At 36.3% G+C, this 27,939-nt stretch overlaps 3 protein-coding genes across 5 annotated transcripts in view; 2 read left to right on the forward strand and 1 right to left on the reverse strand.

The window, feature by feature from the left end:
- The window catches only part of chn2 (chimerin 2), a 64,073-nt gene extending 55,325 nt beyond the window's left edge, over window positions 1–8,748 (forward strand). The window contains exons 8-13 of the mRNA XM_052577963.1: window positions 874–958; window positions 4,816–4,989; window positions 5,522–5,599; window positions 5,850–5,987; window positions 6,783–6,888; window positions 7,223–8,748. Of these exons, the coding sequence (XP_052433923.1) occupies window positions 874–958; window positions 4,816–4,989; window positions 5,522–5,599; window positions 5,850–5,987; window positions 6,783–6,888; window positions 7,223–7,394 (753 nt within the window). The 3' untranslated portion in view covers window positions 7,395–8,748. The remainder of the gene's footprint in view (window positions 1–873; window positions 959–4,815; window positions 4,990–5,521; window positions 5,600–5,849; window positions 5,988–6,782; window positions 6,889–7,222) is intronic.
- A 1,968-nt stretch (window positions 8,749–10,716) lies between these two features.
- fkbp14 (FKBP prolyl isomerase 14) lies at window positions 10,717–12,859 on the reverse strand. The gene is made up of 4 exons (XM_052577964.1): window positions 12,526–12,859; window positions 11,952–12,103; window positions 11,656–11,783; window positions 10,717–11,324 (listed from the first exon to the last, which is right to left on the reverse strand). The coding sequence occupies exons 1-4, from the start codon at window positions 12,720–12,722 to the stop codon at window positions 11,166–11,168; spliced, it is 636 nt and encodes a 211-aa protein (XP_052433924.1). The 5' UTR covers window positions 12,723–12,859; the 3' UTR covers window positions 10,717–11,165.
- A 963-nt stretch (window positions 12,860–13,822) lies between these two features.
- plekha8 (pleckstrin homology domain containing, family A (phosphoinositide binding specific) member 8) lies at window positions 13,823–27,459 on the forward strand. Of its 3 annotated transcripts, none has more exons than XR_008157454.1 (13): window positions 13,823–13,989; window positions 14,408–14,524; window positions 15,322–15,477; window positions 17,703–17,833; window positions 18,068–18,226; window positions 18,306–18,346; window positions 18,426–18,523; window positions 18,613–18,850; window positions 21,570–21,655; window positions 21,871–21,938; window positions 23,130–23,188; window positions 23,653–23,854; window positions 23,969–24,030. XR_008157454.1 is itself a non-coding variant. In XM_052579081.1 (13 exons), the coding sequence occupies exons 1-13, from the start codon at window positions 13,950–13,952 to the stop codon at window positions 25,814–25,816; spliced, it is 1,587 nt and encodes a 528-aa protein (XP_052435041.1). In that variant the 5' UTR covers window positions 13,823–13,949; the 3' UTR covers window positions 25,817–27,459. The 3 variants fall into 3 exon arrangements, 2 of the variants coding, with proteins under 2 accessions (XP_052435041.1, XP_052435042.1); XM_052579081.1 differs by lacking the exon at window positions 21,871–21,938 and adding an exon at window positions 25,619–27,459; XM_052579082.1 differs by lacking the exon at window positions 21,871–21,938 and adding an exon at window positions 25,619–27,459 and having other exon boundaries at window positions 18,429–18,523.
- The last annotated feature ends 480 nt before the right edge of the window (window positions 27,460–27,939 follow it).

Here is a 27,939-nt window from a genome sequence, read left to right on the forward strand (position 1 = left end):
GCACTGAATAAAAAAAAATAAATAAAAAGTTAATTGTGACTTTTTATTTCACAATTCTGACTTTTAATTTTAGTTGCAAGTTTATATCTCGCAATTCTGACTTTTTTCTCAGAAAAGTTATAAAGTCCAATTGTGAGGGGAAAAAAAGACTGATATTTTCTCAGAATTGTGAGTTTGTATCTTACAATTCTGACTTAACTCTCAGTCGCATGTTATGAAGTCTGAATTGCGAGATATAAACTCACAACTCACAACAGTTTTTTTTTTTAAGTTTATATCTCACAATTCTGACTTTTTTCTCAGAAAAGTTATAAAGTCCAATTGTGAGGGGAAAAAAAGACTGATATTTTCTCAGAATTGTGAGTTTGTATCTTACAATTCTGACTTAACTCTCAGTCGCATGTTATGAAGTCTGAATTGCGAGATATAAACTCACAACTCACAACAGTTTTTTTTTTTAAGTTTATATCTCACAATTCTGAGAAAAATCTGAATTGCAAGATTGTATCACACAATTCTAAGAAAAAAATGATTGGGAGACGTAAACTCGCAATTGTGAGAAAAAAGTCGTAATTACCTTTTTTTTTATTCAGTGGCGGAAACGGGCTTCCATAGTTCTTTATACATCATAGAACTATGAATGCGTAGTCCTATGCTTTTGTTTTTATGTTTGACCAGTCTCCGTGAGACACGGTCACTTCGCTGTCAGGTACAGTACGAGATACTCTGGAAATATAATCATTCATTTTCTTTGGAACTTTCATTATGAGCTTTAGCTAGAAAAATGTTAATCTAGAGATGAATGATTCACTGGCCTAATATGTCTGTATGTGTATTTTGTGCTTGACTCACAATGCTTTGCCTTTGGTGTAGGTGCACACCTTCAGAGGGCCGCACTGGTGTGAATACTGTGCAAACTTCATGTGGGGTCTTATCGCCCAGGGCGTCCGTTGCTCAGGTAACCCTCAACCAATCACAAACCCTCCCACACAAATAAAGTGTCCATCAGAATTATGGCACCGGTCGAGGGGCATTATTCATATCAAATTACAATCCAAAGACCGCTTAGGATCCAGATAATTTCTCATGCCATTCTGGTAACAATGCCTAATTGGCTGTAGAACTTTTCCAGCATGCTGTGGCAACCTGAGGATAAATACTGAAAGTGATACCTGGCACAATAAAAAATTTACCTAGTATGCTGATGTGTGGGTATTTTGCATTCCTAAATGACACCTGGTCCAAACCAGTTGAGTGCCTTCTGTTGAGTGTTGACTATTTATAGTGGAACATACTGTGTACACTGTGGAGTACTGTGAGAGAGGCACACCCAGGTAAACCAGGACAGTCTCTTTGTGTTGATGCCAAATGCATCAGGCTACACTTCAAATCACGCATACAGAAAGACATAAACATACATAAACAGATGCATAAATGCACACACACCTGTACTTTATGACAAAGTATGACACTTTATCGGTTATGTACAAGTGATGCATATGATTTATACAATAGCTTTACAACAAACTTTACAAAATTATTTCAATTTAATAAATTATGCATCACAAACTTAATTATTTTTGTATGAATTCATTTTAATCCAGATGAAACTAGGTTACTTCATAAAGAAACTGTTTTTTTTTTATATTGTTCACTATTTTTTTTTTCTTAATCGCATCCGAAATAAAGGTTTTTGTTTACGTAATATATGCATGTGTACTGTTTAATTATTATTTACAGTATATATAAATACAAACACATGCATGTATATATTTAAGAAAAATATTTTATGTTTATACATTAAATATATTTATATATAATATAAGAATCTGAATATATAAATGTATAAACATAAATATTTTCAATATATATACTGTATGTGTTTATATTCATATATACATACACACACAGTACACATACATATATAATGTAAACAAAAAATTTAATTTGGGATTCGATTAATTATTTTTTTTTTTTTGTGATATATATATGTTGTGTTTTTGTTTTGTTTTTTGTTTTGCTTTGCTTGCCTTTGAGTTGCTTTGTTTTGCTTTTCATTATTTTGTGAGGCAAAGGACAAATTTAATTTAAATAAATAAAAATAACTAAAAATCCTAGTTGACCATATTTGATACAGGATGGTTCATGGCTACAGGTTTGCTCAGATCTCATGTTAACATGGATCTTGTTATTGTTTGACATCACTTCCCCAAAACACCCCCAATACATAAACTCAATCCAGTCACAAGGCTTTGCTGTTGGTTTTTCACACTGTAAACGGCCTCATCCATTCGGGCCATTATTCAAGCCTTTTCTTTTCACACAGGAGCCTCTCTTCTTTCACTCTGGCTCCCGGGCAAGCCAGTGTCATCAGACACATTGAGAATTAGAGCAGAGTTGAATGTGTCCCTAGGCCAATATGGAGGAACACAGAGTGTTTTTCTTTTTGTCCTCTTCTGTTTTTTTCTCGGTGGCCTTTAAGATGTTAAGGAGGGGTTCAGGCAGGCAGTAAAACTGACAGAGAGTGTGATTTATGGCATTGCTGAAGATGAGGAGCAGTGGGACAGCATGTGCATGCTACTGGAGACACACAGAGAGACAGACCCCCTACTACCACATTCCCCTGCACACACACACACACACACACACACACACACAGAGTCCCAGTGTCAAAGCTGTTATCAAACCAGGATTCTTACAACTTAAACAACTTAACACCTGTTCATTTTTTCCACAAGTTCTAATTGTGGAGTCAAAGGGAGAGTTTTGCACTCATTAATTGATTGTTGCAAAACTGTCAATTTATAAAGTAGATTTATAAATTTTCTGAAGAAAATGCGAGGGCCACAGACATCAGGGTGTTGTGCGTGGTTCCCAGAGCATTGCTATGAGGTTGCTAGGGTGTTCTGGATGGTTGCTAGGTGGTTGCTTAATCTCAAATCTAATCTAAAACTCTTAATGGGCCCCTACATATTTCATTCGTATAATATTCTGGTACAACACCTGTCCTTATGCCACGTAATTTCAAGTATCATTCATATTTGTATCACAATTTGTGTGGAGTACATTACATCCCGAAGTTCTTAGAAGGTTTTTTTATTTTTATGTTTATTTATTTTTTATATCAAGCCCTGAGTATGAGCAAACACCTGTCACACTCACATGTATGTTCCTGTTATCCTTATTTGGTCCTTCCTGTGCCTGTCCTGGTCATGTGAATTTGTTTCATTGGTGTCTGTGAATTTAGTGTTCCCAGCCCCTAGTTCTGTCTGCTGTTAAATGCGCTTCTACAAATGTCATACCTTCTTGAGTTCTTGAGTGTTTACTTTTTGTTGATTGCGAAATTAAACTCCAAGAATAAGCATTCTCCAGCGTCTCCTCATCTCTCCCATGAATATTGTCATAATCCACTAAACCTCATGTAATCCTAAACTTGAACGTTTCATCTGTTTCGTCGGTTTTAATCCAGGGAACTCAAAAGCCTCAAAGTCCAAAAGCGAAATAATGTTTCTTTAGTGCCATTGAGGTGCTTTTACAATTTTTATTATTTTGAATCGCCTTTTATGTTTTCAGTTTTAATTTTAGATACAGTTTTGTTGTTTGTTTGGTATTATAATAACTGTTGTATTGTTTCATTTTTTTCTTCCATTTTTAGTCATTTTAATACACCAAGTTAAACTGAATGAAAATGAAATATTTCTCGGCATCTGGGAATAAAAATAAGCTTATGTTTTAATTCTGTAAATAAAATGTTTAGGTTTTATGTTATACTTCTTATCATTCTTATCAAAATGTTTTAAAACTAAATGATTTAACTATAATAACCCAATGAAAATGGATGAGGCCAGTCCATAAATGGTAAAATGCTCTGTTTCAATGGTACAGCCACAAAACATACATATACTGATTACATAGTTATGGACTTTCATGACACCTATTCATTAAGGGGATAGTTCAACCAGAAATGAAAATTCTGTCATTAGTTACTCACCCTCATGTCGTTCCAAACTTGTAAGACCATTGTTGATCTTTGGAACACGGATTAAGATATTTTTGATGAAATCAGAGAGCTTTCTGACCCTCCATAGACATAAAGTGAACTACCAAGATCAAAGCCATGAAAGGTAGTAAGGACATCGTTAAAACAGTCCATGTGACATCAGTGGTTCAACCATAATGTTATGAAGCTACAAGAATACTTTTTTTGTGCAAAGGAAACAAAAATAATGACTTTATTCAATAATTTCTTCTTCTTTTAAAGACGTCCTTACTTCCTTTCTGGGTCTAGAACATCTCTGTTTCTTTGCTGTCTATGTAGAGTTAGAAAGGCCTTGGATTTCATCAAAAATATCTTAATTTGAATAACAAGCGTCTTAACAAGATTGGAATGGCACGAGGATGAGTAATTAATTACAGAATTTTCATTTTTGGAAACTATCCCTGTAAGTGCTGCTATCAAATTCAACTTGTGTTGCTGAAAAGCACATAAACAAACTTGAAATTTCTTTGCAGATTGCAAACTTACAGATTCCTGATTCTAAGTTGGACATGCAATTCAGGCAAGGCTCAGTGTATTTGGGGGCAAGACATGTCAAGACACAAACACATGGCAGAATGTGACTGATATTGTCCCACTTCGCCACCCAGTTCGACTGACATGCACCTGTTTTTCCACGTGTACTTTGCCCTGTAGATATACCCTCCATGAGACCCCTATATATACACACACACACACACTTTGGGTCTCCCTTACCTTGGAGTCTGTCTGGAGACAGGGTCACACTCCTCTAACCTTTTGACCTGTTACTCTTGCAGACTGTGGGCTGAACGTGCACAAACAGTGCTCCAAACTCGTGCCCAGTGACTGTCAGCCAGACCTACGCAGGATCAAGAAGGTCTTCAGCTGTGATCTCACCACGCTGGTCAAAGCCCACAACTCACAACGGCCGATGGTTCTGGACATGTGTATCAAAGAGATCGAGCACAGAGGTACTGATCACCTTAATATGGAGATCCCAGATCTTCTCTAGCACCTGTGGCCTTCAGTAAGGCACTTATTCACTGACTGTAGGCATCTCACAGCTGCTCTCTGCTCAGGCGTCTCCTTGTCATATATCAAGATGTGCAAAAAGAAGATGCCTAACCTAAAACAACAGGGAGAGGAAGCAAACATTCTCCACATTTTGACTTAATGGGTGACGTCTTCCATTAAAGAGAGGATTCTTAGAGAAATTAGTTATATACTGTATAAGCCAACCGGCATTCTGCTTGCTATATTTGAGAAAAAAACTAGTAAAATAAAATTAACTTTTTAATACTTTATGTGACTAACGTTAATGATAGATGAACCAGGCAAGACACAGAATATCCAGTTTATCAAAAGGATACTCAAAACATTAATTGATTATCTGATTAGTTGTTAGTTGCAGTCTCAGTTTGATCAATACTAATTTACATGTTTACCTCCAAGTCCACTGATTGGATAGTTGAAGTACATATGTGTTACTTCTGCTTCTTCCAGGTTTGAAATCAGAGGGTCTGTACAGAGTGTCAGGCTTCACAGAACACATTGAAGATGTCCGCCTGGCCTTTGATAGAGGTTTGCAAAGGTTTAGAATAACTGTTTGTGCCTTAGACCTGAAGGTTTATGATAGCTGTTCAACTAACATTTGGTCTCTTCACATTGGCTGACATGCTTGAATGAACTCTCAATCCTTTATATCACTGTTATTTTATCAACATGCAGCCTGGATGGAAAAACCCATGCTTTCCATTCAAAACGATGGATTTTTGGTACGGTAAAGTGATTAATCTGTTACTGATAATAGATAACTAATTCTACTTTGCAGATGGTGAGAAGGCAGACATCAGTGCCGATATGTACCCAGACATCAATATAATTGCCGGAGCTCTGAAGCTTTATTTGCGAGATCTGCCCATTCCAGTTATCACATATGACGTCTACTCCAAATTTATTCAAGCTGCCAGTAAGAGACTATAACTATATGTTAATTGTACAATATCAGTTTTATGTGTTATAATTAACTAGACACTTTCTCTTGTATTCCGTTTTGATTATGATTATTTTTTAACTACTTCGATCTTGTCATCAAATACCCTTTGATTCTGGTACAACACTTAAATAAATTTATAACTTTAATCATTTTGACAATGACATTCAGAAGTTTGGGGTCAGGATGATTTAATTCATCAAAAGTGACAATTTTTTTTTTTACAAAAGAATCATATTTGAAATAAATGCTGTTTAGAACTTTCTCTTCATTAAAGAATCCTGAAAAAAAAAACTAATCGTTTCCACAAAAATATTAAGCAGCCAAACTGTTTTCAACAGTGAAAATAATAGGACATTTCTTGAGCACCAAATCAACATTAGAATTCATTTTAAAGAAGACCATGTGACACCGAAGACCGGGGTAATTGCTGCTGAAGATTCAGCTTTGCCATCCAAATTTTTTTTTATATATATATATTAAAATGGTTATTTTAAATTGTAATAAAAATTCACATTACTTTTTCATACTGTACACCTGAACAAATAAATGCAGCCATGGTGAGCATAAGAGCAAACATTTAAAACATATTTTTAAATCCCCAAACCTATGAATAGTAGTGTAACTTGTAAGTGAAAATGTATAAGAATACAAAAATAAATAAAGTCTCTCAAATAGTGGCCAGTTGTAGCAGAAAAACTGACTTTGCACAATTCTGAACAGTATTTTGCAAAACATTTTCTAACATTTTCTTACACTTTCTGTTATCAGAAATAACAGACCCTGATTCTAGACTGGAGGCAGTTCATGATGGTCTCCTCCAACTTCCTCCAGCCCACTATGAGACCCTGCGGTACCTGATGACGCACCTGAAGAGGTATTGAATTCATCCCTTATATGCCAGTCCCACAGTTCATTACATGGCTCTCTACCTCACTGAGCCGTTCGGTTTTCAGGTTTTTGTTCCATTTAAGCATTCTCCCTGCGGGTTTTAAAGAGTGATTTAACTTCCTGTTAAACACAATACAGCACTTTAGCTCAGTGAACTTCAGGAACCAAAAAACCTATGATCCTCAGGGATTTGTGCTTTACCTCTAACTTGCCAAGCCAGCTTTGCCACATTTCCCCACCCATGGAAATTATAACAGTTACCTACCTGCATGTTTATTATCAAAATTGTATTGTCTGAGGTGTTGTTCTCTATTTATCAGGGTCACCATGTATGAGAAGGACAATTACATGAATTCGGAGAATCTAGGAATCGTTTTTGGCCCAACACTCATGCGGCCGCCGGACCTGAACACACTCACCACTCTCAACGACATGAGATACCAGAAACTGATAGTTCAGCTCTTGATAGAGCATGAGGACATCTTGTTTTAAACGGCTGAAATGAAGACATCTTTTAAAGACTTTAAAGAGCGTGTACATTTTAAAAAGCAGCCTGCCACACATTTCAAAGATTTTATGTTTTCTCTTTTGTGTACAAAATTTGGACTTATATGCACATTTCACTCAATGTGTTTCAGTTCCCCAAACAAATACTGCTAAGCGTGGAGAAAATGAACATTCGTGTCGAAAACAAAAATTAATTATTATTGATGGGCATTTTGTTTAAAGGAGTTGTTCACCCAAAATGAACATTTCCAGAAACTTTGGATGTACTGTAGATGAGTTTGTTTCCCAGTCAGAACTTTTTTTGAGAAATTTAGCATTTCATCACCTGCTCACCAATGGACTCTCTACAGTGAATGGGTGCCGTCAGGTTTAGAGTTCAAACCGCTGATAAAGACATCGCAATAATCCACAAGTAATCCACATGACTCCAGTCCAACAATTAACATCTTGTGAAGAGAAAAGCTCTTAAAATATGTTAACTGATTATGATCATTGATGAACTGAAGTTGTGTGGATTATTGAATTTTGATCAGCTTTTTGGACTCTCGTTCTGAGAGGGCACACATTCACTGCAAAAGATCCACTGGTGAGCAAGTGATATTTTTCTACATTTCTCCAAATCTGTTCTGATGAAGAAACAAACTCATCTACATCTTGAATGGCTTGAGGATGATTAAATATTTGGAGGAGGGGGGGGTTCCTTTAAATCAAATTACAGGAATTTTTTATACCGTATGAAACTATGGTCAATTAGCATTGCAAAACTGACATATTGTCAAGTATGATTGAAAATATATGTATTTTTATGGGTCATGACGTGTATGTGTGCTATAAAAGCAAGTCAGTTAAGATCATGTGTAAAGCACTTTTTAATTTTACATGGAGTGTAAATAGATGATATTTTGTTCACCCGGTGTTAATAATGTTGTGTTTAACCCATGCCTCCTTCAAATTATATTTTGTTAGCCCTGACAACGATTAAGTGATCTACATTATCACCCTGTGAATGGACAAAATGGTTCTGTGAGCTTTTATTTAGTGCTTGTTCCTTCCTCCTTGGACTTGGTCCCATTTCAATGATTTCGCTAAAGAAAATTACATGACTCCTGAGACGAGATCAGTTATTCACCTCGGAAGAAAAAAAGTCCACATATGGTACCTTACCACATACATGGTTACCATTACTTTGGTTTGAGTTCTTTCAAATTGTTTATTTGATAAAACCTTTTTACATAAAAAAAAGATATTTCTGTGAATGGTTGTAATTATGAGTGTAATTTATCAAATGCTGATTTATTAAATTATGTAAATCTGGTTACATTTTGACAGTCCAAATGAACTTCTGAAAGTTTGTGTGTTATTACTGCTTCAGCTGCAACAGCATGTGAAATATGTTGCTGTAATTAGTGCTTGGTCAGCTCTCTTTAGGTGTTGGTTTTCTTGTTCTATATTCAGGGGTGTGAACGGCAGCATTGTTTTAGTATCAGACCGCTGAGCTGGTATATGCCCCAAAGTGACTTTTTCACCAAATCACAGGTGAAGTGAGAACCTGAAACCAGCTTCCTGAGGGCAGTTGCATCAATTCATCAGACCAATGAGAGAGAGAGGAGGGAGGGCGCATGAGCAACAGGTGAACTATAAATGAATGAATTCATCACTCATTATAGTTTAGACAGAGAGATGCAGCACTGTAGGATGTTAAAGATATAGAGAGAAAAACTACAAGGTTGTTCTGCTGGATGTTTTCTTAAAAGAAACGAAAGACTCCACTGTCAGTCTCTGGCTGACAACAACACACCTGAAACTGAGGTGAGTATTTTTGATGGATGGGATAGATAAATAGATAGATAGATAAATAGATAGATAGATAGATAGATAGATAGATAGATAGATAGATAGATAGATAGATAGATAGATAACATAGTAATTAAAATATATAAGCCTATTGTAGAAAATCACAATGTTCGCATATAATTTTTAAAACATTAATATATGCATTTCAGTGTGAACTGAAGAATTCGACAGAATGGCAGACAGAAACTCCTGGTGGAAAAACTTAACTGGAAAAAACAAGAACCATTTTAAAGAAGGCCAGCAGGAATTTGGAAATGCGACGTCGGCGAAACAAACTGGCGGCGACAACAAGAAGCTCCATCTGATCAGCGACGAGACGTACGACGACTCTCAGCTGGAGCCCTCCTTCAGTGAACACACGTGCCGGAGAAACTGGACCGTTTCACGGTCTGGCCGTTTCAAGGAGAAACGAAGAGTGCGGGTCACCATGCCCGAAAACAACTTTTATGACAAAAACATTGCTGCTGCAAAGTAACTAGCCGGTTTCCGGCGTTTAAAATAAAGGACGCTGTTTGCACGGCGAGCGCGCGATGCGTCTTCTGGAATTGTGGATGGAATCTTGAGAGGTCCACCTTTCAAGCGCGCTCTGATTTTGTCTGGTTGCGTCGTTCGCTTGCAGTGGAGAGAAGATGTTCTGAAGAAAACCATCATTCGGTGGAGCCATCGACATTGACAGTTTCAGTGACTGACTGTAATGACACTTGTTACAGTCTGCAGTAGCTCATTTGAGACTCTGAAAGCTTCATTCATTCATATATGTATATATATATATATATATATATATATTTGCTTAAAAGAAAGATATTTGCTCTGTAGGCGCAAACTATTTATTGTTTGGCTGTTTGCTTTTTTCCATGAAAGTATCTTATTTATTATTTTAAAAGGGGATTTTTAAAGCAAACGTTTTTTTTTTTTTTTTTTTTTTTTTAATGAAGGATATCCAAGATATGATATAGGGACTAATTATTACCTTTTCAGTTCAGTTTGGGGGACAGTTTGGTTTCATTAACTTTTCTGAATCTTGCACCATTGAGAAGTTTTATCCAAACTGATTTGAGACGGGGCAGATCCACCGGAACTGTAAACTTGCGCAAATTTGACAAAAGTTTATGTATCTGTGTAATGGCATAGTCATAGGAGATTGGAATGCTGTTAAGCGTGACTTGAGAATACTTGATTGTTGTATGCAAATTATTCTGCACACCAAACACAGATACTCATCTCTGCATGATGATGACTATGCCATCTGTCAACAAAAGGCCACGTGACTACATTTTATCTCATCGGTTTCAATAATTTTGCCTATTATTACACATTACATTTTCTAAGAGTACCGTATTTGCGAGAAGTTTGAGATAATCAGTTATTTTGTGTCATGGAACAGGCTAAGAGAAGAGCTCCCTCTGGTGTTGGTGTATAAAACTACAAAGTCAATAGAGAAGTGCAGCACAGAACTGATAAACTGTACTTTATTCACTTAAATACTTATAGGCTACTCCAAACAAATTGACCTAATCATGTTCTAAATATTGTAAACATTATTGCAAAATTCATCTGAAAAAGTGACACACATACATACTATTAAAAAAACAGCTCTGAAATGTTCTGAAATATATTCATTTTTTCAGCCAAAAGGCACTTTGGGGACCAACATTCTCTCTGAGCAGAATTGAGCACTTTAGAATTGAAGAAGATTTACAGTCTTCAAATAGGCCTAATGTAAAAGCTCAATCATACCACCACCTGAGTGTATTTAAAAAACCTAAAATCACGATAACAGAAAACCTGTTTAGAACTACCGGAACATGACTGATATGATACCGACAAGCTGTAAATCTCAAAGAGAAAAATACTGGAATATCTCTGAAGGTAAACACTGATGCTATTAGAAGTGGGGAGTATTTATAGTTCATCGTGTTTGTAGGTGAACTCCCGAGCTGAAATGAATCCATCATTATCTTCATCTTCTTTTTGGAAGATGTCCTCAACCATCACTTCATGATGGGTGTCATTGGCAGCATATCCATGCCTTTCAAACTCTTTACGCAGGTATTCTTTGACCTAAGACAGAAAGGTGTTTAGAAAAACACAAATAACTACCTGAAATGTTCATTGGCATTGATGGTTTCATTAAGAACATTAAACACTCATGGAACCTTTCAATTGCACAAAAAGTTATTTATGGTGAAAAATGTAATTAAAATATTCAGTAGAGAGAGAGAGAAAAAAAGGTTATTTTAAGAACTATTCCATGAAAGGTTCTTTGGGGATCCAAAAAACGGTTATTCTACTCCATTGTATACAAAACCCCCTTTAGGAACCTTTATTTTTAAGAGTGTATCATAAATCTCATGCTTGCTGGACAGCTGCTTTCTGACAAGTTTCGACAAACCTCTGCTTTGGAAAGTTTCCAGTCATCATTGAGGTCCATTTCCTGAAAGGACTCATGTGATCTAGGCCCATTTCGGATCTCGATGATCTCAATGTCAAAGATCAGAGTGCTCTCCGGGGGGATTTTACCTGTGAAAATAGTGTATCCTCTGTCAATATAGCTAATCCAAGTTATAATTCTTTAAAAAAAGTATTTTAGGCAGACTTAATGCAACTTTAAGACAAAGTCAATAGCAGAATGTGGAGAACATTCAGAGTTCCTCAAATTTTTTGTGAATATGCATCTTGCTGGCACACCTTTGCCCTCTTTGCCATATGCGAGAGATGGAGGGACGGTCAGTTTCCTCTTCTCCCCTGCACACATGCCTTGAAGACCCTTGTCCCAACCCTTGATCACCTCACGGATCCCCAACGTAAACCAAACAGGGTTTTTGTCTCCATGATGGCGGCTGCCAATTACAAGACATATGCATTAGTATTAAACGCTAGAGACATGCACACTCTGCTGAAAAACCAAGCTTGAGTTGGTAGCTGTGATTTGGAACATGGTTGGTGGTTCCCATCTGGACTAAACTGGTCAATTGCTGGTCCAAACTAAACCAACTTGGGTCAGCAACACATCAACGAGGCCAACAGCTAAAGTGGTCAAACTGGTATTTGAATCAAGGTACTGACCAGCTAATGATCATTCTGGATCAGACATTAAACCAGCAATACAATGTTGCAAAACATAACTGTTAAAGCTTTAAAAAAAAGTAACAATAAATAGATTCTGACAGTTAACAATGCATTCTCATTGCAAAAGGGGAAGGTTAATAAAGCCTGTTCTTCTGCAGTGTGAACATGCATTAGATGGTTCATTAGATGTCACCTGGAATGAAACATTGTGCCATTACTCTCCAGAAAGCCTTCGTAGTGAACCAGAAGAATATCTCCGTATTTGGATTTACGATGACAAAGGAAAGGTTTGTATAGAACTTCGATTTTCACCTCTGGTTCCGGAAGTTTTGCTCCATGAACGTAAAAGAATAATGCAGAAAAAATGCATGTCCACAACTCTGGAATCATCTTAATATAAGGAACAGTTTAACACTCTCTAACTGTTGAACTAATGTTTCATGCACAGCAAAGTTCTGATAAAACTTTCCGAACTACAAGTTGTGCCGCCGCGACTACGTGGCAAGCGAAATTTCTACAGGGGTCTTTCCCAAACCAGGAAAGTCGGATCCGTAAACGAGTCGTTCTTTTGAGTCGACTCTTTTCAATGAATCGGTTGAAACTGTTCACAAACTGTAAGAACGAGCAGTTCACTCGGTGTTCACAAGAGTAAACGGCAGAAACGTTACAAACTGAACGTACTTGACATGACTGATTGCATGAAATATTTAAATAGCCTACATGAATGAAATATTTTATGAGCTTTATGGCTTCAACAAGCTGTGAATCACAATTACAATAACAGCTTTAAAAATAAATAAATAAACGTTATAAACGACAGAAATGTTAAATGTAGCCTACTGGACTGTATTACATTTTAAAATATATGAAACAAATCTTTAACTTACAAAAACTTTTTAAGGCAAGAGATAATTAATTTTGTTTATAAAAATACAAATTGTCTATATATTTAGGTTCTAAATTTTGAATTACCATTGTGTGCACTTTAAATTACCATTGTGTACGAAATGTGCTATATAAATAAACTTTCCTTGCCTAAATTACACTTTTTACATTTCTGGGACACATCACAAATACAAAAAAACGTAATTTAGAGAATGTAATATGCCAAGTTGAGATATCATAACGGGAAAAATAAAAAAGACTCGCTATGTTCTTTTGAAACGAATTGTTCGGAAGAACCGACTCTCGGACCTCAGCACACACTCCCCAGATTCCTAACGTAAACGTTGGCACCCTAAAATACAACTTTTAATTATTATTGGTCAGATTTTTTTGAGGACAGGCCTTAGCGACCTGTATCTAATTTTCATTGGACATTACACACATAGTCTCAGCACAACCACGCCCATCTACTCACACCGTATCCAATGAGAGATTCGTTAAACGAAAATCCCACAGACGTCACGCACGTGGGCAGATCCTTCTATGGTCACATGGACTGGTATTCCTGAATCTTTTACGACAGCCGTTTGCGTAATCTCAATTCCCAGCAGTCACTTTGCGTCTTTTGGATATAGTTGTCGTAGTTAAGAATAATCTCGAGTTTCTCAAAGAGGCTGTGCTGGGCTCAGTCTTGCCACGACTAAGTAATGAATTGTCAAGAGAAGGTCTATCATGGAGGGAGTTCTCTATAAATGGACAAACTATATTAGCGGTATGTATACAGCGATAGTCAAAAGTTATGTGACGTTAATAATCAGGGAAGTCTGATAAGCGGTTAGCCTGTTCGCTAGCACAAGTAACGTTAACGCTAATGTATAAATTAAGTTAAGTCATCATCCTCTTAGGTCTTTGTGCCGATATTTTTTTTCCAACGCTGGGACCAACTGAACCACATACGTGTCATCTGCCAAAAGCATTTTCAGAAAAGTTTGTTTTGGTTTTAAGATGATGTGTGATTCTGTTTTATTCACTTCTAGCTATGACCAGTTAAAAGCCCCCACTTGACTGGAAGAACAAGTCAAACCCTATTATGTTCAGGGATCTCAAACGTCATCAATAAATTGTTGCATTGTTACATGTGTCAGTTACAGTGAAAAATGTCATAATTGCTTTGTTGTTTCTCTGAAAAGGTTGGCAGCCTCGTTGGTTTGTTCTTGAGGGAGGCACTCTTTCCTACTATGACTCTCAAGAAGATGCATGGAAAGGATGCAAGGGCAGCATCAAAATATCTGTGTGTGAAATACAGGGTAAGGAAAAGTTTATGCCTAACCTGAGCAGGAAACCTAATAAGCATTACATCACAAGCAGCTATTATTTTTATGTTTTGGGATATCTTAACACATGCTTATGTAAGGGGATGTTTCTTTATCATTGGGAACTTTAATTTCCCAGGGGTTTCCAGTTTTTTTTTTTTTTTTTTTTTTTTTTGCCATCTTTCGAATGTCTTATGTGATTTTATCATATTATTTCAGCCCTAGACCAAGCCTTTTCATGAGATCATGATCATGAAAGTATGAATCATTGCATTTTTGTAATAACTGTAAACAACCTTTCTACAATATTTGTTTGAAAATGATTTATAATCATTGCCACCACAACAACAGTGTTCTCCCTAACAGATTTTGAGACTATATGTAGGATACATAAAATGCTAGATGAGAAGTTAGCCTTATGAACTATGAAAACAAAAGGAAAGCAGTTTATATGAAAAATGTTCAAAATGTACATTTCCACTGCCATCATTTGCACCATACAATCCTATTAAACATAATGCCTCATTGGAGATGTGGTGAAAATGACACTGTGATTGAAATTATTGTTGTTTTACTTAATAAAATGGGGGAAAGGAGAATAATTGTGTGTTCACTGTTTAATACAGTAATATACTAGTAAAATAAACAAGCTGACAGCGTGAAGAGACTTTATTTTTAACAGGACAAAAAGTTTCCAGAGTTGAAGAAACACCCAAGTACTGTATTACAACTATAGTGACTGATCTCATGCTTTGCTTATCCATCTTCTTCATACTCCCTCTCCATTGTAGTTCACCCATCGGATATTACTAGGGTTGATCTGATCATTCCAGGAGAACAATACTTTTATCTCAGGGCAATTAATGCAGCAGAGAGGCAGAAATGGCTTGTGGCGTTGGGGACAGCAAAAGCCTGCCTCACAGACAACCGAACCAAGAGAGAGAAAGGTGAGTGTTATATTTCTGCCGATATTCTATGTAGATCATCTGGCTTGTGTTAATATGACAGTGAAATATGATAATGTAATATAAACTACCATCTAGGTTGATAGTTTGCAGTCAGTTCTAATGTTTTTGTTATGGTCATTAAGGCTGCATTTATTTAATCAAAAATACAGTAAAAACTACAAATCAGAAATTTCAGCAGCCATTACTTCAGTCTTCACTGTCACATGATATGTTTTTTTGTTTTTTAACAAACATTTAAAATTATTATCAGTGTTAAAAAGGTTGAAACTATTCTTTGTTTAATAGAAAGTTCGAAAGAACAGCATTTATTTGAAATAGAAATCTTTTATAACAATGAAAGTGTCTTTTTTGTAAATTTTGTTACATTTATTGCTGAATTGAAGTATTAATTTGCTGAATTTAATTACATAAAGTGTTAAATAATTGATCTCAAACTTTTAAATGACTTTTTAAAGGGTTAGTTCACCCAAAAATGAAAATGAGTCCATGAATTACTCGCCCTCAAGGCATCCTACTGTAGGTGTATATGACTTACTTATTTCAGATGATCCAATCTGCGTTATATTAAAAATTGAGGTATGAGGAAAAATGTAATGAAATGAGGTCGACGTTGCGCTTGCGCCACTCAGAAGTAATGAATGCGGAAGTGCAGCGAAGAGATCAAAACAAAACAACGGTCATGAATTAGAAGTACAAATCGAGGATTTGTAAAGAAGAATGTCGAAGAATTTCAGTATAAGCCAAGAGAAGACTGGTTTTCCCTTGCTTCCTTTGATCCTGTAAACAAATGTTGGTTTTCACACGACTCACTGGCACATGCGCAACCGCTTCCATTTACAACTGTTGACGCAAGCTAGATTATAGCGATTATGATGTTTTGAATATAGATATGTTTCTCACGATAATGGATCGATTAACTACAGGAGGCCTTTGTTCTGCCCCCCGGAGCCATGTGAGGCACTTTTAATTATGAATGGATGCGCTTTATTTCACTTCTTTTGGAGTGATGCACTGCAACACCAGCTGACTGCCGTTAAACAGCTTGAAAGATCAAAGACTATTTTTTTATGTAACTTCGATTGGATTCGTCTGAAAGAAGGAAGTCATATACACCAAGGATGCCTTGAGGGTCAGTAAATCATGGGCTAATTTTCATTTTTGGGTGAACTAACTAGGGATGCACCGGTTGACTGGTCTTGAATCAGAACCGGAAGTTTTTTGCTTAAAATACACAATCGGCAGTCGGCCGGATTTTGGTCTTTTTTTTCCAACCGATTTTTCCGGAAATGTGTCTGCGTCCACAGAATAAATTGTAATCATTGGCTATCATGTCATTTGTTTGGAAGCATTTCGAAATCTGTGCGCAGGACACGGACAGCCGTTCAGCACTGGAAGTGCAGTGTTACAGTACACGCCTGAGGCACAGATAGCAGGAAGCAAACAGCTATTGGTGTTCTGGTGCAAAAATAAGAGCCCCTTTCCTGTGCTCGCTGAAGCTGCGCGAGTGTCCTGTATCTGTCCGCGCCCTGCACAATAAGAGACAGTGAAGGGATGTTCAGCTCAACTTCTCACGAAACGGACTAAACTGTGAAAAAACTGAATTCCTTTTTTTTTTTAAGTGGAACTTGCATACACATTTGTAAAGCCAGAAGTAAACGTCATTTCTGTATAGGATGATTATTTTTATTTTACCTTAAAATGACATCGACTTAATTTGATTTAAAAATCACCTGCTGTAGCACACTAAAAAAAAAGTGTTTCATTTGTCCAATTAAAAAAAATGTAGGGTAATGATTCACATATATATTTTTAACTTGAGCCGATAGTTATTTATTTTTCATTGGCTCAAGTAAAAAAAATATAGATATTAACCAATTTTATTTTTTTTAGAATATTTTCAGATGGTTACGGTTATTGTTTTCAATAGCCAAAAAAAACAGTTTGGCCTATTAAATACCAAATAAACATCTTGTTTATGCATACTTTCTTTCTATCTTTCTTGTTTGTTGCTTAAAGAAAAAAAATCGGAAATCGGTATCGGCCATGAAAAATGTGTTTCATATGATTCCATGGGGGCCTTAACCAATGAGATTACATAACCCATTCAGATCATGACGTTTGTTCATTTTGCAATTTTGCAAAGAGCTGTCAATTCAGGTCTATGAAGGAAACAATGTCAACAATAGTCTCTTTTATTTTCTCAGAGCTCCAGGAAAACACAGACGCTCTGAAAACCAAAATGTCTGAGCTAAGGCTTTACTGTGACCTTCTCCTCCAGCAAGTGAACAAAATACAAGCAAGTTCTCAAGCGGAAATGGCAGCCGATTCGGGGGAGGTAAGGGAGTGCTGGTCTTGAGTCAACCTTCACTACGCTTATGGACAGAGCTATGACAAATAAACTATGCATAACCTGTTCAAACATCAGTACAGAGTATTTATTAGCTCAGACTTGCACTAATGAATTGTATTCTCATTCAGATTTTTGTAGTTGTCTTTATCACATAAATGAGGGGCAAAAAAAATCAGTCCTAAAGCAGTCAGACCAATCTTAAAGTTTGTTGTGCTATAGGTAGGGGATGAGACTGGAAATCTAGTGAAGTCCACTTGCAGCACCTTCTTGAAGACCCTGGAGGAGTGTATGCAGATTGCTAGCCGGACCTTCAATCCAGACCTTCTGAGTCTAACTCCTCCAGGCTCTCCTCCTGTGGCTACCATCAAACCTCACAAGGTATGTTAAACTTAATCACTGAACGGTTGTAGATTCATTTAGTTTGTCAGAACCTAAAATAGAATGTTTTTTTCCATAGATCAAACCTACTGATCCAAGACATCAGCACCCAGGAGAAAAGTGAGTTCAGTTCATAGTAATGTACTCTTGTGGGTCAGATGTGCTTTTGTTTTTCTCTACAATTAAAATTTGTGTTAAGCAGACGAAAGGACTTAATCAACATCTCAGGAACATCAGCACATGGGAGTGGACCAGAAAATGAACCACCTCCATCTCCTGTGCCTACATCTCCTACAAGTATGACAAACATTAAGTCAGATTCAGAAATGATTACGCATGCAGCAGTTGGCAGAGCTCAACTATCATTTCCTGTCTTGTTCTTTTAGAAAGTGGTTTAAAGGAGGAGAAGAGGGAGACCATGGAGCCTGGTAATGGCTCTTCATCAAGCACACAGGACCCTGAAAAATCTGGAGGAGAGGAGAAGGAAATACCGAGTCCCACACAAAACAAAGAAAAGGTCACTGAAGAAATCCAGGCTGACCTGGAAGTGAATGAGCCTCTGTCTGAGAATAAACAGGAAGAGGAAGATAAGGTGGACACATTCTTCAGTACCATGAGCCACAGGTATGAGGCGCCTCCGTTGCTGTGATCCTCTGAGGGAACAAGATGAATGTACTGCACACATTGAAATTATTCAGAATCTTGTTTTTGGTTTGAAAATTAGCTATGGTCATGCTGTGTCAAGTTATTAGCTAACACTACTCTTAGAAATGTGCTATATGCAAAGTCAGTGTTTCAGTAAAAAGTCTAGATTGTGGGACTATAAATCTCCATTGAGTAACATTGTGTGCTGAGTAACCAGGTGCTGCGCGATAAAGTTACAAGCGATCAATCCTGTCTGTTCTGTTAAAGGTATCTTCAAATGTAAAGTCTGTTGAAAGAATTTGTGGCTTGCTGTGATATACCACACAAACCAATTTGCACTCAACTAAAAGTTTGCTTTCAGTTTGGACAAAAAAGACAGACCTTTATTCTGCATACTTGTTGCGTCTCACCTGGTTGGATCATGATGTAAAAGGCACTTTCCACAAATAGGGTACTCTTTGGTGTCCCTTTACTTTTACTTTTTTTTTTTTTTTTAGCATTAAAAACTTTTTAAAATATATCACATATCTGGACCCACTGTAAAATAGAGATATTTTTTTATGACAGGAATGTCATATAATTTTGAAAAATTATAGAACTGATATTTGATTAATTGTAGTTCAAATCTATTTAAAAGGTTCCATTGAAATGTCCAAACTAGGGCTGGGCAATTTAACACGTTATCACTTTAACGCATTGATTGATTAACGCTGAAAGGTATTTTATCACGTTAACGCAGTTTTTCATTATTATGTCTGTTGCTCACTGGCTCTGAAAACACATACAGAAAAATCATGGGTCACAGGAGGGAATGCTCCTGATCAAATTATTTAGGCTAATCAACAACATTCACAAACCAATGTCTTCACTGTTTTTTTTTTAATAGAGAAGAATGCAACGAGCTCGTTATCATGACTTTATAAGCTGGAAATAGGAAGTCTCCAATAGCATGTGAAGACCGCAGAGAATCGCTCTCGCTCAACACAGTGGAGTGAATCGTTTTGATAACTTTGTGGTTTATTATTTTGAGTCATATGGGACGAGATAACACGCGTTCCTCTCACAATATTTACTGCTTTACAGATCTATCGCTTTTCCCGCTCAGAAATATTCACGCAATCATGCAGCACGTATCAGAAGTTCTGCACTCACACTCACTGATCTATATATAACTGAACCGCGCTCTTGCCCACCTCTTCCAACCGAGCCAGGGAGAGATTAACGGAGTGATAACACTAGTCAAACAAACCAGGCTTTGGAGGTCAAATGTGCTCCGACACAGTTAAGATTGCCTAGTGTGAGCACACCCTAATTATTCTCTCGCAAGTGTTATCCTGTGCCGCACTCTGCTGCGATTCGTCCTGCAATCGTCTCTATTAAGGAAGATGCCTGTTATAATGATACAGTGTTTCCCACAGCCTTACACTCTATTCATGGTGGCACTCCCCCACCCCCATATATACATATGTATGCAAATTCATTTTCTACCAGCAGGAGGCCCTTTAAGAGCAGAAGAGTAACAGCTGTAAAGCAGCGCTGAGCTCACAAACGCTGCCTTATCAAGCATTACATGCAAAATGAAATCGAAACATTTTCTAAATATAGTTGGTTTCCTCCTAAAATACAGTGATATAAAAACACCCGCACCAGTTTTTGATTTTGAAATGTGCAGTGCTCATGTTTATTCAATGAAGTCAAAGCCTTTTGGAAAATCTATTTGTGGCGGTCAGTTTTGATATTGTGGCGGTCTGCCACAAATAAATCAATGTGTGGGAAACCCTGTTTTATGATAGAGAAAATCTGTGCTACAATAAGTTGGGCTACAATAAATATTTTAACTGTAAAAGGAACACTGCTGTAAAAAGCACATTATTTGTTTAAAGTGTTTGCAAACCAAATGTTATTACACTTGTTCATATAGCAGTAGGCCTACTTTTAAGTGAAAAATGTGCACAATACACTACTTTTGAATGCATTATTAGTTTTGTGCATAACAATGCGATTAATTGCGATTTTAAAAAAAACATTTATCATTGCCCAGCACTAGTCCAAACATAATGTTTACTTTATGGTTTGCTATACTATATATCCCTTCAAGTACAAGTTAATGGTCAAGCACCTTCCTTTGCTGGAAAGACTTGTATTTGTACCTTGCATGTGGAAAGTTCCAAAACAAAGAAATAAATGTCTTGTAGTTTCAACATAGTGATTTAATCATGTAAAGAAAAAAGTGGTTCATGATTAAATGTTTATCATGGTATGTTTTCTTTTGGTCGCTCAAAATGAGGCCCAGCCTGATGAGGGTTTGTAGATTCTCTTGCTATTCATAATTCCTTCATCTCTTTTATGTTATAATGAAGTTATCACGTAACTACAACACTAATCTGCTCCAACAGCCTTCATTGGGCTGAAACCAAATAAAACTGAACTGTCAGTAATGTGAAATGTTATCAAAGCATTGTGTCGCTATTTAGATATGAAAACCTTTTCAGTATTGTATCAATGTGTGACGGCTATAGAATCTCATTTATAATGTGTGCTGTTCTTAATCAAGGGCTGCATGTTTCAAACTGGTTTTCTTCTGCTTTTGTTATGCCTGCTTTTGTATTGGTGTTTAATTTCATCAAATAAATCTGTTTTGTTGCCGTGTGTTCTAATGTTTTGTCCGTGTCTGAACGTCTGTGGTTTTTTCTTGTAGATTTAGTGATATAATACTGGAGGACGACAGTGGTATTCCCACACAAGCCTTTTTGGATTCTTGCTATGCTATAGTACCAGTTTTAGGTAGGACACTCTATCTTTCACTCTTTCTCCCTTTTCCACCCCTTCATTGCTTTGTCTCTTTTCTCGTCAGTCAAAGTTGACTCATTCTCTGCTTTCATTAGTATTGTGCTTATTAAATGTTGTAAAATGCCACTTCGGGACATTGAACTCTGTGCATGTGTCAGTTCACAATGTGCTCTTTTTTTATTATTTGCATCTCATGTTGGTCTGCACAGTTAATACCTCATGCTCCCTCAGGCATGGTCTTGCATGCTCTGCTATGTCTGTATACTGGGACAGTTTGGTGAGTATCTGACCAAGAACTGGGGCTAAAAACAAGAAAAGCTGTGTCTGCAATCAATTCTAAAAGCTTTGCACAGAAGACTTTCCTCACTTTCTTCTTAAGAACATTCTTTATCAAGGTGATATCAAAGGTGATTGGTATGTCGTGCACTGGTTTTCTACTGGTACAGTTTTAAAGTCTCACTTTTTTATAGCTTAAATGAGCATGATGCTTCTGATGGTGATTGGGTAAAGATTAATGGTGTTTCTCTCAGGGTTGTGGCGACTCAATACACTTGCACATCAGGAATAAAGTAGATCCTTGTGCAGATAGATCATTGGACTGCACATGAACTGGCACACATTGTTATTTCCCACAGATGTTTCTAGACCTTCACATAGATTGTTATGTGTGTCACTGTCTCACAGTTACTGTAACCCTGACCAATATATGAATACACTACCATTCATAAGTTTGCGGTTGGTAATATTTTTCTATGGTTCCTCAAGGCATTATTTCTTTAATTAAAAATGCTGTTAAAAAAGTATAAATTGTGAAATGTAATTACAATAAAAATTTAGCAGTTTTCCATGATGCATTTTAAAATATAATTTATTCCTTTGATGGTGAAACTGCATTTTGAGCAGTCATTGCTCCTTTTGAGATTATGATGATTTTGGTGCACAGTAAAACATTATTTTTACTTATATTACTATCAATATTGACAACAGTTGTGCTATGTAATAATTTAGTGTTCCTGTAGCTCAATTGGTAGAGCATTTCATTATCAAGCGCAAGGTTGTGGGTTCGATTCCCCGGGAACACATGATAGGTAAATTGATAGCCTGAATGCACTTTGTAAGTAATGCAATAAATGTAACTAATGTAAGTCACTTTGGATAAAAGCGTCTGCTAAATGCATTAATTTAATTTAATTTAAATACATTGATGCATTGTTTTTTGGGATTGATAAAACACTTCAAAGAAAATCATTTGGAATATATTTTTTTTTATATATAATGTCCTGTAAAAGTCTTTACTGCTATGTTTGATCAATGAATTCTTCTTTGCCAAATAAATGTATTAATTTCCTCCCCCCAAAAATTACTGACCCCAAACTTTTGAACAGTAGTGTATGTTTAGGATGAAACTAACAGCTTAACCAAAAAAAGTACTTATAACAAAGTACTTACAAAGACTTTCTCCCCTCAGACAAGCTTGGACCAACTGTCTTTGCTCCAGTTAAAATGGATTTTGTGGGAAACATTAAGGTAAGTGTAAATGAAATACATTTATAATAATACATACATATTTTAAATGGCATGAGCAGTGGGTTTACAGATCATAGGTTAACTCTAGGATGACGCGCATGTCTTTTAGTAATGGGGTGAAAAAATCTGACAATTAAAATTCAGTGCATCCAGTACAGAATTTGATCATCTCTAATAATAAACAATAATAAGTAATTACTGTAATAATACAGATAATATTTAGTTAAGCTTGACCTTTCAAAGTAATGCCTGTGACAACTTTGAGACTGGTTTGTAGTGGGTTTCATTACATATTATGATATATGTATTATTACTTGGGAGGTCAGAACTTTTTACTCAAGAGTTTATCAACTGAAGTATTTAACAGGTTACTGTAATTTCTCTGTACTTTCTCTGAATGTCACCATAACCACTAGAGGGCATAACAGCTTGGTCTGAGAGTTCATCCTCATTTTCTCAATCAGAAAATCCAGCAGAAGGTGGTGTCGGATCCTGAGAGTTTCCCCACCCTGCAGAGCATCGTGCTGCATGAGGTGGAGACGGAGGTGACACAGCTGAGGAACTCGGCCACAGAAGCGCTGCTGTGGCTTAAACGTGGACTCAAGTTCCTCAAAGAATTCCTTTCTGAAATCAATACAGGGATAAAGGATGTCCAAGGCGCTCTTAGTAAGTCAGATGATCAAATTTAAAACGGTTTGTGTTGCAAAAAGAAAATAAGACCTGGTTCAAACAACTGTCTTTCAGTCAGTGCTTTGTAATGTCCTCTTTTACTTCTTTCAGATAATGCATATGGAAAGACGCTACGGCAATATCATGGATGGGTTGTTCGAGGTGTCTTTGCAGTAAGTATTGTGCTTAGAGTGCTGTTTTTCCATTTTAAAGGAATATTTGTCTGATGGCCTAGTGTCACTTTTTTGGGGGGGAGAAACTTTATCCATACTTCATTCTAACAAAAAGAAAATAATTTATATTGAAGAACCCACCACTAATCAGTTTATGGCTACAATATACATATTTTTTTCTTTTTGGTTTGTTTATTTTATTTTTGTTATGTGTGGGCCTCCACATTAATACCATTATTTTTTTAAATGTATATTTATATTTTATTTTTGCCATTTTATTGCGATAAGGCACCATAGAGTATACAGGAAGCAACATGTTAGAGCACTGTCCTTCAGGCTATTTATGCCATTTTATTTATTTAGAAAGTTCTTTTATGGGCCTCTATAAAACATCTAGTGCATTCATTCTCTATATGGCGTAAGGTGATAATGCAATCTGCTAACAATCACATCCTCTCAACATTGCATGAGCTGTCTGAGAGAATTTTTCTGAGCTTTGAACAGTTAAATAGACACGCTTGAATGTACCAAAATGCCCGTCTTTGCAAGTATCCTAATAATAGTACTTTAGGTCTTAAGAGAAAGCAAACAGCTGAGAAAGAAAACCTCTGTAACAGTATATTGGATCCGGGCAGCTCTTAAAGTGACAGCAGTCTAATATTCCTGTTCTGTCTGTCATTCATGTTAATCAAACAACAAAAGAGAATTTCTCACTGCTTTTGACTAAAATCACTTGCGCAACTTTAATAAGAAGGAAATGTATAATTAATTTAATCAGTTAAGAGTATGCAGTGTTTTTATACATTTATTTAGTTTATAGAGTGTATGTAGCATTTCTACATTTATTTGTTCTTCTGTAGTTTTTGGTCCTGTTATTGTAATGTTTCTTATTCCTATATAATCACTGACTGTTTACTTTTTTCAGTGAGTTTTTGTTTGTTTGTTTTTACATTTAGGCTAGTATTAGTTTATGTTATATTGACACTGCTGACAAGAATTCAGAAATTTCTATGGTATCAAAAAATTTATATCATAACGTAATTTAAAGCAGAAACGTATTATATATATATATATATATATATATATATATATATATATATATATATATATATATTATTATTATTATTATTATTATTATTATTATTATTATCACCGTGAAATAGCATTACTCCTATCATGATTTTGGCCATATCGCTCACCCCTATAGCATACCATCAAAAACCCTCCACCTTCCCCAGCTCCACCCATATAAATCTGTTACAAATAATTGAATGTATGCTGTATGTTCACAGCAGCTTGTCGTTGAATATCCTTGCAGTAGTAAGTCTCTGTGCTTGTTCGGCAGCAACGCTGCAGATCTATTCAGCCAAGACCAAATACATTAACACTGGCATGTCCATTACACTACAAAAGCCCTTTCCCAAGAGTTGTCACGATTGATCGTTTTATGGCAGCGACTGTGCATAGATCCTTTAAAAATGTCCTTTAGTGTTACATTGAAAATAAATTTAATATACAGCTCTGTAAAAACAACAACATGCATTCAACCCTCCTTAGGCCTTTCTGACTGTGTTTATGTTCATTTTAGCTGGCTCTACGGGCTGCCCCATCCTATCAGGGCTTCATGGCTGCTCTGGTTTCTCATGAAGGCGATGAGCTGAAGGAAGGCTTTACGACTGGCATGCATCGAGACCTAGACGTCTACCTGCCAGCCATGGAGAAGCAGCTGTCCATCCTGGATGCTCTCTATGAGGAGTATGGCTTGGAATCAGATGATATCGTGTGACTAATCAAATCCACGCACACAGTGAACAGAGCTTGGTTCTGACGGAGCTCATCGGTTTCAGCAGTGAAATTGTAACTCTTTAATCCGCTGTGGTAACCGAGCCCGAAGTTAGTGTTGAAGACAGGGAGGTTTCTGTGAGGGCAGGGCTTGCAAAGCCTGACCAGTTAGAGCGTGTTGGATATTATGGCATATGCAGAGTCCAATAACAGTCATCCCCGTGAAATTTCAACAGCCGGGGCAAAATAATGCTAGCTGAGGAGTGCAGGGTGTGATTCCAAGTGTTTCGGGGAAAAGGTATATTTTTAGAAACCTTCAGTGGCGTGATCAAGTGTTTTGTTGAAATTGGTTGTATGTTTTTCATACACTTTTAGGCATGAGAGTACATCAGCAGATAAGCTGAAGATATTGTTTACCTGGCAGTGAAGGTGTTACTCGCAGTATGCTTATCTGCAATACAACTGCACATGTGCTTTTCTCCTGACTTCAAATATTGCATTACTTTTATACATATACTCACATCTCGTTCATTTTAGACTAGCACAAAACTAAGTTGTTATTCAGAGGCTTTTGGGGATTCAGATCAACAAGCAGTGTGTTTTATAAAACCAAGTACCTACCTTAAGTATACAGATACTGTGGTAGACTATTTTTTGCAGTGACATAATCTTAGTTTAAACACATTCACAATAACTTAATTCAGCTTGGTGAGAGGGACCAAAGCAGGGTTTCTGCTTCATGATCTTGTGGAAAGATTTCCTACTTTTAAGAACATGTAGCCGTGGATCTACAAAAGGAAAGATGTCATGATATTTCCTCAGTGACTTTATTTAATTTACTTATTTATACGAATATTAATTTTAACTGTTGATTTTTATTGTAAGAATCACACTATGCCTATTCTCAAATCATATGAATGATACAAATGTGTGCATGTTGCATTGCATGGACTATGTTTTTATATTTTGACAGTAATCTAGATTTAGATTACTAAAGGATTCGCACATAATATGATGACGACTGTTCTCTTAGGTTTACTTTTTTTTTTTTTATAGAATTCCACAAAGTTTTAAACTAAAATACGACAAGGCTTTATAAATATGCCTTCCTAGCATTGTAAATGTCTGGATTGTATGACTATGACTTTCTTTTTCTGCTGAACCCAAAAGATATTTTGAAGTATTTTGGTAAACAAAAAGTTAAGAATATAAAATCATGAGACATTTCTCAAAATAACTTCTATGTTCCATAAAAGATATTAAGTCGTACAGTTTTTGAACAGCATGGCGTCAACAAACCTATATGAGTGTATTTTTTATGTTAAACACAAAAGACGACATTTTTAAGAATGTTGGTAAAAAAAAAAAAAAAACAGTTGACAATAGACATTGACTTTCATAGTATGGGGAAAAAATACTGTGGAAGTCAATGGCTATTGACAGCTGTTTTGTTAACAATATTCTTCAAAATATCTTCTTTAAAAGGTCTCTTTAAATTCAGTTGAAGTTTTGACATCCTAAGAATAGCACACAGGATTCATGTTGCCATTCATTAGTATTAAAATATATCTATATGGAATGCCTTTTTATAAGTATTTGCTAATTGTACTTTTTCAATTGTATGTTAATAATACTGAATTGTCTTCATTGTTTTTTTGTTTTCTTCTTCTTTTTATTCAATAATATGTTAAATGTCTCACAACATAGATCAATTTTGTAAATTCATGAGGTGACCAATAACAAGCATTATCCATTCAAGTGACCTTTTTAGACACATGCAATGTTACATCCTTGTTATGACACTCTATCCTTCAATATCTGGATGTGGTTGCTGGGATACTCTCACCACAACAAGGATGATCTCTAGACTCAATAATAAGGGCCGAGAATAGAAGGATTGTTTTTACGTGCACTTGTGCATGTGTAATGTTTTGGTTTGTCAAAGCACATAGAAAATATCCAGAGGTAGTGGCTTTGAATGTTTTGAGAGTGTATTCCACATGACCAGTCTGTAGTGACTAAATATACTACTACAGTCGAATACAGTATTTATTAAATGACCGTCATGACAGTTCTGAGAGGCGTTCCATACTCAGTGGAAACACTTTATCTATGCAGCGTTGCTCC

Source organism: Carassius gibelio, chromosome B16 (assembly GCF_023724105.1).
Source record: "Carassius gibelio isolate Cgi1373 ecotype wild population from Czech Republic chromosome B16, carGib1.2-hapl.c, whole genome shotgun sequence".
NCBI lineage: Eukaryota > Metazoa > Chordata > Actinopteri > Cypriniformes > Cyprinidae > Carassius > Carassius gibelio.

Coding starts and splice junctions, on each gene's coding strand:
- plekha8 (XM_052579081.1), top strand. CDS start 13,950: ATGGAGGGAGTTCTCTATAAATGGACAAACTATATTAGCG. Junction 13,990..14,407: donor ATGGACAAACTATATTAGCG/GTATGTATACAG, acceptor TTCTCTGAAAAG/GTTGGCAGCCTCGTTGGTTT. Junction 17,834..18,067: donor TGGCAGCCGATTCGGGGGAG/GTAAGGGAGTGC, acceptor GTTGTGCTATAG/GTAGGGGATGAGACTGGAAA.
- fkbp14 (XM_052577964.1), bottom strand. CDS start 12,722: ATGATTCCAGAGTTGTGGACATGCATTTTTTCTGCATTATTCTTTTAC. Junction 12,104..12,525: donor GGCACAATGTTTCATTCCAG/GTGACATCTAAT, acceptor TGTAATTGGCAG/CCGCCATCATGGAGACAAAA. Junction 11,325..11,655: donor GGAAACTTTCCAAAGCAGAG/GTTTGTCGAAAC, acceptor TTTCTGTCTTAG/GTCAAAGAATACCTGCGTAA.